Consider the following 12898-nt stretch of genomic DNA (forward strand, 5'->3'; position numbering starts at 1 on the left):
CTATTCAAAGTTCTGATCAACCCCAGATGACCAGCTGTTGCAACGTCGTGCATGGCTTTCAGTATGTCAAATTGTAGGCTGTGTGGTACGACTAGAAAGAAGCGTGTGCCTTTAGCCGAATAATTTGACTTTTATAGAAGGCCGTCAAGGACACAAAAACAGCCGGTGGCTTGAGGACGTGATGCCGTGACAAGTAATGTTTCCAAGCTAATATCAGCCTCTTGTTCTTTCTTGAAAGTAAATAGGTTTTGGAATTTGGAAGAAATAGAGGCAAAACCATCGTCAAAACTGTCTTCGTCACACTCAGTCGTCTTCAGGGTGAAGGCGGGAAAGACAGTCGGCATCTGCGCGGCGGCGTCCAGACTTGAAGGAGAGGATGAAGTCGTACTCCTGAAGTCGAAGAGCCCAACGCACCAGTCAACCAGTCGGGTCGCGAAGATTCACTAGCCAGCATAAAGCGGCATGGTCGGTAACGATAGTGAACGTCCGTTCATATATATAAGGTCGAAATTTGTGTACCGCAAAAACAGTGGCCAAGCATTCTTGTCCTGTTCCGGTATAGTTGCACTCAGCTTTGTTGAAAGAGTGACTGGCATAAGCCACTACGTGCTCAGCTCCTTGATGACGCTGCACAGGTACAGCACGGATGCTGATGCCACTAGCATAAGCATGCACTTCCGTAGGCAAGGACGCATCGAAGTGACGCAGTATGGGCGCCGACGTTAATAGAAACTTTAGCTGACAGAACGCGTCGTCGCAAGCAGAAGTCTAGCTGAAGGAGACGTCCTTTTGAAGAAAGACATGTTAGGGGACGCACCACGTCGGTGAACCTCGGAACGAAACGACGAAAAGATGAGCATAGCCCCAAGAACCTCCTCAATTCCCGCACTGATTTTGGTGGTTCGAAACAGCTGACAACCTCGATTTTTCGTGGGTTTGGCCTTACTGCATTTTTGTCGTCGAGAAGTTGTTTCACCAAAATGACATTTCTTAGAGTTTTGGATCAAGCCGGTCTTTTGTACACAATTCAAAATAAGACTGAAACGTCTGTTACGCTCGTTCAGTGTGCTGCCAAAAATCACCACGCCATCTAAATAGCACAAAGAAGTTTTCCATTTATGTCCTCGAAGTATTTTGTCCATAAATAGTTCGAACGTTGCTGGCGCATTTCAAAGACTAAATGGCATGACATCAAATTCACAAAGGTCGTCAGGTATCACAAAGGCCGTTCTCTCTTCGTCGTTTGGGTGCATAACTATTTGCCAATAGCCTGATCGCAAATCCTGTGACGAAAAGTAGGCAGCAAAATGCAGGCAATCAATGACGTTATCAATTGAAGTAAGCAGATACACATCTTTTTGGTGACCGTATTTAGTTTTCTAAAGTCAACGCAAAAGCGCCATGATGCATCCTTCTTTCTTACTAAGATCTTAGGCGCTGCCTACAGACTAGATGACTCTTTGACAACACCTTTCCGCAACATATCGGTGACCTGTTCAGCTGTCACTACCCTCTCTGTCGACGACACGCGGTAAGGTTTTTGACGAACGGAGTGTGCAGATCCGGTTTCAATGCTGTGATAAGCACGGGAACGTTGGACTGAAGTCTGCGTGTCACGTTGTGTGTAGTCGAACTCTGAAAGATGTATCATAAAAACTCTTGCAAGAGCGTGGCATTCATGCGAGGAAAGTGACTTGCTCACCATTCTTAGGATCTGTTCTTCAGAACTGCTTTTCTGAAGGTGGCTTTTTTTCAGACTGCTGCTCTTCGCCTAAAACAATGATAGTGCCGTACGTGATTTCGTCAAACTCGGCAAGCTTCATAGCACGCGGAAGAACAGGAGGCATCAAACAACAATTGAAAGCCCCTAAGCTTGAGGCGCTATTCACAACTGTCACGAGTGATCGAGGCACAAGTACATTTTTCTTCGCGCAACCTGTCGCAAGTGGTTGAATTTGCGCGTCAAACGATGAAAGGTCGGTAACAGCAAGATTAACACAAACGCGTGATCGAGACTACGGCGCTAAAAAAGAATATTTCGACACGACAAAACAGTTTTTCCCCGGTAAAAATGTCTCAGCAAGCATAGACAAAAGCACGTTATTCACTCTAATTTAACATGTGCCGCAATCAACGAAAGCACCACAATCCCGAGAAAGTCGATCCTGAGAATCACATGATGAGTGCACCGCGGTAATACTAATTTTTCCTTGACGAGATATTCAGCACCAAACAAAACACTTGCAACACAAAAACCTAGAGGAACGAGGCAGGCACTCTACGCTGACACCACAAAACGTCACAACATCATTCCACGGGAACACCACTTTCCGACCAAGCCTTTTCTTGAATGTGGCACTGATGACATAAACCTTAGCACCAGCATCCACTAACGCAGTTGCAGGCATACTATCAATTAACACACACATTTCGTTTTCAGACATCATAATAGGAAGAACAGCAGTTTGCAGAGACGGATACCTGCTGGTGACATTATTTCCATCGGCCATGCCGGCTAGTTTCCTGATAGTGGCGGTGGTGTAGAACATCGCTGCGGTGGTGCTGAACGGCGTAAACGACTGGATGGCGGCGTCAGGCTGCGGTCTGATGCTGGCGAGTCACTCCTGTTGGAATCGCGGAAAGAATCCCTGGGTGGCAAGCCTGTAGCGTTTGTTATACAATGTTCTGCCAGCCAATGATCATCGTTGACCCCTTTAAAGTTAGGCCAAATTGGTGGTGGGCCATACCTCGTCTGGCGGCGATGGCGACAAAAAAGAGAGGTGCGTCTTATGGCACCGCCGCTGTAGCAAACAAGTGAATGGCGACCGACATTGTGGAATCCGGGATAAACCGCCCTCAGACGCTACGAGTAGTAGATACGATCTTTCAAGTGCCGATTCATGGTCGTACCCGATAAGCGCGTGGCTCATGCGTCACGTCGTCAGAAAATGTACGGTAGTGCTGTTGTAGGAATCGGTTCGACTGTCTGCAACACCTGGCATGGTCGACCGCGAAGAAACCAGCGGTGCAACTTCGTAAGGTTGGCTAAAAACGCAACCGAACTGTTCGGCCTCCACGGCGTTCGCTGATTCGTTGTGTCACTCAAGTTTCTAACAGACAATTTGCCTCACAGTGGTCGCAAGGTCCAAATGGATACTGTAGCTGTCATCAAAGCCTGTAACCATCACAACACTCGCCAATCTGCCGAACTTTGGCGTGATACGGTGTTGCTTGAACGTCTCGAATATGTGGCAATGCTTGATCACGTCAGCTACCAAATTGAGACTCTCGTTACCAATCAAGTAGGTATACACCTCTTCGGCAATACCTTTCAGAAGATGTCCGACTTTGTCCTTTTCAGACATACGAGGATTCACCATCTCACACAACTTCAGAATTGCCTGTATGTTGGTGGTACAAGTCTCACCTGGCACGTGAGCACGCTGACGTAATGTCTGCTCGGCTCACTTTATTTTCGCATTGTAATTCCCGAAGCACTCTACGAGTTGGATAGCGAAGTGATTCCAGGTTGTTAGCGACTCTTCGTGGTTCTCGAGCCACGCAAGAGCAGTGTCTGCCAGGAAGAGAGCAACATACTCTAGCTGAGTCGTGGCATCCAAGCCGTTGCAATTGCTCAAAATATTGTAGGGTGTGAGCCATTCTTCCACGTCCTCACCGGGTTCTCCTGAGAAAGGGCGCGGCTCCAATTGACGCATCCAGGCACCGGGTGTCCACGCCGGAGGAGTTGAAGGTGACTGTACGTCACCGTTGCTTGACATCGTGAGTTGCAGTAGTGTTGGAGGCAGTCACGTGAGGCGTCGGCTTCGGCGAGGACCTAGCGGCAGTGGCTCCACCGTCTTGGGCGTTTACCAAGCTCCTCCACCACAAAACTGTTACGGTTAAAGTGTGTTTATTAGCAGAGCGAGGTTGATGGTCGGATAATAATGGCGTCGGTATTTGCACCAGTTTATATCTTCCTCCTCTTCTCCTCTCTAGGCTCATAGCCGTTGCAATATGTTTCTTTGGAATAATAACCTCGTTGCATTTCGGTTCGCAGCCACAATTGTTAAGATGCGAAGCCAAATTATCGTACCCTCTGTTGTTCAGTGAGTATTCATGATCTTTCAAGTTAATGCATACATCTCCTGTTTTTGCGATGCACCATCTTCGCAGGTTAGAGGGATCGAATATGCCACTCGCATACTACAGGACGCGAGTTGTTTTGGGTGCGTGATATTGCAAACGTTGTCATCATTTATTTCTGGAAATTGTACCTTCGGTTTTCTTGCATTCTCCGCCCATCACGTGATATCAAAAAGGATACTCTACTTAAGGAACTATGCAGGATTTTTTTTCGTTATTGTAGCCACCTGTTTTGCTTCAAGGCTTTTAACGCTTCACCCATTAAAGTAATTTGGGCACACCAATCATTATTTTGTTATAACCAGTGGACTTTAGCCTTTGAATCTGTTCTATATGTTGCCTTTGTAGCACACGTGGGCGAGACCTAGAAAGGTCAACTTTAAAGATGATGTGATGATGCCATTTTTTACCATCTTTGAGTGACCAACACTTAAATCCAGAAGCAGTTTTGAAAACCATGCCGAATGTAATCCTCGGGCGCAGGAGGTCCTGTTGCCTCAACCTGTGGCTTCCGTAATCTAACCTTGTGACGAGGTGGATCGCCAAATTGTGTATACGTTCGCCTCTTAGGAACACATGCCCACATGCAGTGCGTTTGCGCGTGGGATTAGGATCATTGGTATTCCATTATTAAACATATAAGCGCATAAAGACATGAAAGGCGTTTGGCTTTCGCGTAAATTTTATTGCCAATATACGAACCGAAAGAGCGTTTTCACTACAAGTGCGGTCGAGCGTTGCGGGCGGAGAAGAAGGTAAAGCGAGAAAGAAATGTCTGGTGAGCGGGTGGAGAAGCTGGCAGCTGCTGCGGGTCAGGGAGAGAGTGACGTCATCGCGCAGCTGCGCCTTGACCCAATTGGCGTCGTTCCAACTGCGACGGGCAGCCATACACAGGGTAGTCAAAAAGCTGCTTCGCATCTAAAACTCTCATGTACAGCATGGTGCTGTCATATCAGCGCGACAGCAGATTCTTCATAGGGCACGGCACGGATTCGATGGACATGCATAAGACTTTACTGGCACGTATGCAGGTTATGTTGTGTCTTTCTGCCGTCAAATCGCCGTAATGCCTCGGAACTGCTATCTTTCTGCCGGACGGACAGTGAGACAAGACTGTGATTTGTCTACCGGTGAATACTCAGTCACTGTGCATTACGTCATTGGTGGTGGATCTACTAAAGGACCACCACGACAGCAGATTCTTCAGAGGACACGGCATGCATCCGACGAATGGCATGCCTATGACTTTGCTTGTACCTGTGCAGGTTCGTTATTTTACGAATGTTATTTGTTATACAAGTGACGATCGGTTTTCCTTGCTAGTGCCATGCCCTGGCAGATGTTTCAGTATTCTTTGTTATTGCTGTAGAATGATTTTGGTTCTGCTGTCAGGCGATGTACAGAAAAACCCAATAATGAGATGCTACAAGCTATTCTATATAACCAAGGAACCTCGAACAGTAAAATTGATGCTCTAAAGGAAGAAATCAGTGAATTGAACGCTAAAACTGAAATGTAAGGGCTTATCTAACGGTAATACGGGAATTTAACAAACGAATTGAGAGCCTATAGCATATTGGGCAGATACAAGCTGCTAAACTTGGAGGTTATGAAAACTGAAGTCGGTGCAATAATCTTCTGGTTTTTTTGGTGTTCCCGAAAGCAAGGGAGTTGTAGCCGTTGAATCGAAGAAACTCGTGGTCGATGCGATCTTTAAAGAAACCTTTGGTACAGACATCTAAACGATTGAAAGGATCCATCAACTTGATGAGGAAAAACCTGGGAAATATAGACCTATAACCATGAAGTTTTATGATTACCGTGAGAAAGAAAGTGTTCTTACCGTGAGAAGAGTGCGTTCCTAAAAACTGCAAAAAACTGAAAAGAACCAGTATAACTATAAGCCACAACTACACCCTAGACACAGTTGAAACACGGCTGGGATATCACTCGAGAAGAACTATAGCTGTATCGAAATTGAGCACATAAACACAAACAGAAAAATGCTCGTAAAGATGTCGATTCACGAAGGAGCAGTGCAAGAAACGAGAGCCTATCATCTAACGCGCTAGGAACGCCTTTTTCTTGACTACAGATATAGCTCCAGCTTCTTTTATTTAATGCCCACAGCATTTTAACAAAGTAACTGAACTTAATTACATTTTGCTATCTCGAAGTCTTCATGTGGTGCTCATACCTGAAACGTGGCGGCACAGTTGTGTTCCTGATAACTGCATTGTGCCAGAAGGCTACAAAGTTTTTAGATCTCATAGGGACTCACGAGGGAGCGGGGCTCACATCATAGTAAAAAATTTTGTTCTGGCCTCGCAAGTTCAAAGCAATATACCAGAAACAGTGTGGTGTAGAATAAATCTATTTAACACAGTATACCTTCCCGGTGTCGTTTATAGACCAACCGCAGCAACATCAGACTATCTTGATAAACTGAAATATTTTCTTTGTGCCCATGTAAGGGAGAGCACCAAGCTAATTTTTACTAAAGACTTTAATCTGCCCCAAATTAACTGAGAAGCTCTTTTGTCTGGTTACGTCGAGATTGATAGTGGTGAAAAGATATTGGAAAATATGTTCGCTCATTACTTAAAACAAATAGTGTGCGAATATACAAGAATAACATCTTCGTTTCGGTCAATGTTGGACCTGATGCTCCATTCAAATAAAATGTGCAATTATAATATCTGTTTTGATGAGGGAAATTCTGATCAAATATTGGCCTCTCTTACAATTCTACTGAGTGTTTCACGAGCTATAATGCATAAGACCGTCCAAGTAAAGGACTACACGAACGCAGATGACACTTCCATTATTGAGATGTTGGAGTAGTCATTTGGTCATTTTGAGCACGCATCCGAGCGCGACACAGTTGAAAAATTGTGAAAACGTTTTAAAGTTATACATAAATATTTCATCGACAAATTCATTCCTAGTAGAGTAAAGAAGACTAACAAGCACAATCCATGGGAAACACGAGATAATATTCATAAGAAGTGAAATTTTAAAAGGCTGAGGAGACGAAGTAACCATTGTTCCCAGGAAATAGCAGCTGTATGAAAAGGATTGAACAAACACTCGTTAGAATGTAAGCGTTTTTTTGTCAAAAGTTGAGTTCTTTCAATTAACGGCCCAGAAACACTTTTTGAGCATGGTCAGAAAACGCTTCCGATCGGTAGTACAAGCTCCCGACAGCACGCTAGCCAATTAATATAGTGCCGCACGCGGCCTGGTATTGACCGTAAATTATCAGTCAGCTGAAAATTACTTTCTCTTCTCTCGACAACTCACGGAATCTGCTCAACAATCACACGTAGCACGCCCTTCTGTCAGCCGTTGGCAGATTTGAACACGGCGCGCTCGCTCATTACAGAGATCGCCGCGGGAGGCCGCCATTTGTCCACGCGTGCGCGCGCGATCACACTGAAAAAGCCGAGCAAATGTGATGAACGCGCCGGCTAGCGCGTAACGCCTTGGGAGGAAACCGCCAGATGGCGCTGGCACACAGTTCAGTTCGGGCTGTCATGGTGGATGGACGTGTTTTTTGAGCGCTCCTGATCGACTGCGCGGATAAGTTTTTTTGCATGTTTTGAGCTTGTTTTTATAATTATAAGGCAGCGGTTGAAATCTTCGTAGCACTTATTTTATGGTACGGCTTTTTCGGGGGCCAGTCACCAGGTATTTATTAGTTAGTGCGGGTGTGTGTGTTTGAATATTTTGTTGTTGTTTTTTTTGCCACCCGGTGGGGGAGGTGCGCGTACATTGAACACGCAAATTTTTGTAGTAGAGCTTAGACTTTCTTTTTTTTTCGTAGTGGAGGGCTGGAGTTTAGTAATTATTGAGTATAGAGACAATTGGTGTCTGAAAGACATGGTTAAAAAGACTGTAAAGTGTTCAGGATATGGAGTGGGTTTGAAAGTAGACCCAAGCGTAGAAGCGGATGGAGAAGAGGCTGACGCGAAGTGTAGGCAATGTGAGGTCGAGGAAAAAATAGAGAAAATGACGGTTGCCCAGAGTGAACTGCTGATGAGAATCGCCGAGCTCGAAACTGCGTTGGCGACAGAGCAAGAGAAAACTAGGGCAATGGGAGAAAGACTGAAGTCCGCCGAGGAAGCACTAGCGAGCTGAACAAATAAGCGGCCTACGGAGAGAACAGTAGGGAACCGGCAACCATAACGGTGGAGAAGGAAGAGCAAGCAACTTTGAAAAAAACAGGTTTACCCTGTTCAATTGTTGCAAGCCCCAGCTTCAGCGAGGTAGTGGTGGGGCTGGGAGGGGACAAAGCAGCCGACGTCAAAGCTGCAAGTAGCCCCCAGGTGCAGGACGCTCCAGCTTAAAAGTCACAGCATGTGATAATCGCCGGGGACTCGAATCTAAATCGATGCACAGAAGCCATCAAAGAGAGGGTAAGAGGTGACAAGAGTGTTGCACTAGGGGCGTTTCCAGGACGCAAGCTTGAAGCAGTCATGAGGCAAGTGAGCGTAAAACTCAAAACTACAGCTGATAGACGAAACCTCGTGATAGTTTCAGGCGGTTAAAACGATGTCTTAAATAAAGATACAGCAGGACTAGCAACCACACTGGCGAAAGGCATCGATGACATGCGCGCCACTTCTCCTAACGTACAGGTAGTGATATGCACAATACCGGAGGTACCGGTGCGTGATAGCAACATGCAAAGAACGGTTGTCAACGCAAACCAAAAGATATGGCGGATGAGTCGAGAGAAAGGCTTTGAGGGGGTGGAAATAAACAGAGAGGTGCAGAGGTGGGGTGGTTTTCAACGAGACAGAATTCACTTCGATGGGTGGCTAGGTCATGAGGTAGGTTGGTGACTTGCAGGACGCGCTGTAGCTTTTTTGGCGGGCAAGCAAGCTCTTCGGGGTGCCGGATAGCTAGTAACGAGGAAAACAACCAGGGAGACTCTTCGACAGGTGGTATGGACAGATACGATTCGAAAGTGGCACCAACATCTAAGATAGGTAGAGTCCGAGGCATAAATAGACGTAGCCACGAGTGCCGAGCCAATTCAGACATGGGGTAAATTAACATGCAGGGCGGTAGGAACAGGCTGAACTGGGAAGAGATAGAAAAACAGCTAAAGGAAGAGAGGCCGATGGTATACGGTTTTGTAAAAACACATCTCAGAGACATGGAACAACCTCCGAACAATCCGGACTACGCAAGGGAATATTGTAATAGAACAGAAGGCAGCAGAAATGGGGAGGTATTGGGGCATTCATTCATAAAAGTACAGACTGGCAAAGGGTCAAGCAGGAGTGCAAGGAACATTTATGGCTAAAAGGGAAAGTGGCAGGTCAAATGACACTCCTTGGTCTCGTGTACTTGTGGACGGGAGCAAAGGCAAGAGAGGAAAACCAGGCAATGGTAGAGTTTATATCAAACGACATTCAGGAGTTAGGAAGAGAGTGCGAGATAATTATACTAGGAGACATGAATGCGCACATAGAAGATATAGATGGGTATACCGACCCGACAGGCAAAATGATCATGGATATGTGTGAAAGGCTTGATTTGATCATTTTGATGATTTGAGCAACAGTACCGAGAAGTGTGAAGGGCAAATAACATGGGAGGTAAGAAGGCTGCAGTCGACGATAGATTATGCACTGATGTCACATAGGATGTATGATAAGCTCAGGGGAATGCACACAGATGAAGGTCGCTCCAGAAGTCTGATTAGTGATCACAAACGTATCAAGCTAAGTTTTGGAAGGGCAGTGAAAGTGGGAAGGAGACAAGATGAGCAACTACAGGAAAATTTTTATCCAGAAAGGCAAATTGAAATAGCCACTAAACATATTGAGAAAGTAATCACGGAGGATAATAAGACAGTGTGGACATACACGAATCTAATTAGACTCTTTGAGCAAGAGCTTGCTAAGACGCGTGACAAGTCACCCCGGAAAAGAAGACACAAACCCAAAAGTTGGTGGGATGAGGAAGTTAAGAGAGCCATAGAAAACGTCAGGAAGTTTGTAGGAAACACAGACATGCTAAGCAGTGGGGTGAACCGACAGATGATGTTGAAAGAAAATGGGAAACCTTTCTAAGCTGTAGAAAGGATGCATCCCTTCTGATCAATGAAAAGATTAGAAGAAAGGGAGCTCAGTGGCTGGCAGAAGTACATAAAAAAGATAGAAAGGCAGCTGCGAAATTTTGGAACCATCTAAACTCCCTAAGAAATGAGACGAGCCTAGAGCAGAGTTTTATAACTACAGCCCAAGGTGCCAGGCTAGAAGGGGACGAAGCTATTGAATATATAAGAGCAAGGGTGACAGAAAAATTTCAACAAAAAAGTACTTTATGCACCACAATAGACAAGGACGAATCAAGTGGTGCAATGGCTCCATTTTCAGAACGAGAGTGGGAAAGGGCTGAGAAAAGGGTTCCTGATAGTGCATCAACAGGCCCAGATGGCATTCCAATTAGGCTGATAAAGACAATAGGTCCGAATTCTAAGCAGGCTTTGAGAGATGCAGTGAGCAAAATAATAATCGATGACGAAGTTCCTGATGGATAGAAACTTAGCAGGATGAGCATAATCTATAAAGGAAAGGGGGACAAAGCTGACATAAACAAATATCGTCCTATAACAGTGACATCAGTGGTCTACAGGCTGGCGATGCAGATTATAAAGGAAAGACTGCAGGCATGGATAAAGGATGAGGGGGCGCTGGGGGAACTGCAGAATGGGTTTCGGAAACACAGGAGGTTGGAAGACAATCTGTTCTCACTGCCGCAATGCATCAAAATAGCAGAAAAGAAACACAGGCCCCTGTGGCTAGCATTTTTGGATATCAAGGGAGCGTACGATAGCGTGGTTCAAGAGGAATTGTGGGGAATACTGGACATACTAGGCGTGGAACATGTAGTCACAAATCTTTCAAAGGGTATCTATAAAGGTAACAAGGTAGTTATAAAGTGGGAAAAACAGGTATCCAAGCCTGCAGAGGTAAAACGGGGGCTTAGGCAGGGGTGTCCCTTGTCACCCTTATTATTCATGATGTACCTACAAGGATTGGAGGCCAAATTAGAGGGAAGTGCACTGGGCTTCAACATCTCTTTAGTCAAACAAGGAAAACTTATTGATCAGGCACTACCACTATTGATGTACGCAGATGATATAGTGCTAATGGCCAACAACAAGGAAGATTTGCAGGTATTGATGGACATCTGCTGTAATGAGGGAGATAGGTTAGATTTTAGATTGAGTAAGAAAAAATCAGCAGTCGTGATTCTCAATGACAACGAAGGTATTGAGCTTAGAATACAAGATGCCACGCTAGAGATAACAGATAAATACAAATATCTGGGCAAATGGATAAGCAATGGGACCGAGTACCTGAGGAAACACGAAATATACGTGACGACTAAAAGTAACAGGAATGCAGCAGTGATGAAAAATAAGGCACTGTGGAATTACAATAGGTATGATGTTGTGAGAGGAATATGGAAAGAGGTCATGGTTCCTGTGCGGACGTTCGGCAATGCGGTCTTGTGCATGAGATCAAAAGTTCATGCAAGATTAGAAATTAAGCAACGTGGAATAGATAGGCTTGCTTTAGGAGCTCACGGGAATACACCAAATCAGGGAGTACAAGGTGATATGGGATGGACATCATTTGAGGGCAGGAAAGCTAGCAGCAAGATAAAACTTGAGAAGCGATTGAGAGAATTGGGGGAGGAGCGTTGGGCTAGGAAGGTTTTCAGCTACTTGTATATGAAGAATGTCGATACAAAATGGAGGAAGCTAACCAGGAAATTGACTCGTAAATACATAGAAAACAGCAGGTGGCCAAACCAAAAAGAACTATCGGTTAAGAAGAAAGTGAAGGAAACGGAGACTGACATGTGGAGAATGGGCATGATGAAAAAGTCCGCACTAGAGATCTATCAAACTTTTAAGCAGGAAATTGCCAAGGAAAGGATCTATGATAATACTCGGGGTAGTTCTCTACTGTTTGAGGCCACGACGGGAGTACTGCGAACCAAGACATATCGGGCCAAATACGAAGGGGTAGACACAGTATGCAGTGCGTGTGGAGAGGAAGAAGAAACTGCCGAACACTTGATAATGTTCTGTAAAGGGCTTCACTCTATAGTTCAGGATGATGGCGCAGAGTTTTTCAAAGCACTTGTGTTTAGGGAACGGGAAGGCAAAATTGACTTTAAGCGGGTACACTTAACTAGAAGGAGGTTATCTGATTGGTGGGTAAAGTCAAGGCACGAGTGAAAATAAACTCTTCACTGCAAAGTACGAATCCTCAAACTCACTTTTTAAAGAAAAAAAATAAATCTAGTTTTTTCGTTAATTAAGTATTATGGCTTGGTGGTGCTAGCCACCGCCCGATCTAAAGGGTACAGCCATATCCATTCATCCATCCATCCATCCACGTCACCCAAGCTGGCGATGCGCTGCGCATGTATGAAACGGGAATCAACCGCGCGCGTGGGCAACGCGAAACATATAAAATATATTTTGTTCCTCGTGCATGGTTTCAAATTGCGACCGAGAAAATATGCTAATAAGCTTCTGGAATTACTGGATGCCTACGCGGGTGCGCCACTGAACTGAAATATCGACAGGGTGCCGAAAGTGAGCGCGTTACGGCACTGAAACATTTTATTGATGTGAAATGGTAGAAGAGTGGGACGATGGACTAGGTTGTGAGTCACTGTTTGCAACACCCTCTACGGCGAACCATTATTTCAGGGACGA

At 45.2% G+C, this 12898-nt stretch overlaps 2 protein-coding genes across 3 annotated transcripts in view; one reads left to right on the forward strand and one right to left on the reverse strand.

Moving 5' to 3' along the window:
- The window catches only part of LOC119178679 (venom metalloproteinase antarease-like TtrivMP_A), a 369468-nt gene that overhangs the window by 331611 nt on the left and 24959 nt on the right, over positions 1-12898 (reverse strand). The gene's annotated exons all lie outside the window — the stretch shown is intronic.
- On the forward strand, positions 11345-12412 carry LOC142770846 (uncharacterized). The gene has a single exon (XM_075872695.1). It carries the CDS (start codon positions 11345-11347, stop codon positions 12410-12412), a length of 1068 nt encoding a protein of 355 aa, XP_075728810.1.

The sequence above is a fragment of the Rhipicephalus microplus genome, chromosome 1 (assembly GCF_043290135.1).
Source record: "Rhipicephalus microplus isolate Deutch F79 chromosome 1, USDA_Rmic, whole genome shotgun sequence".
NCBI lineage: Eukaryota > Metazoa > Arthropoda > Arachnida > Ixodida > Ixodidae > Rhipicephalus > Rhipicephalus microplus.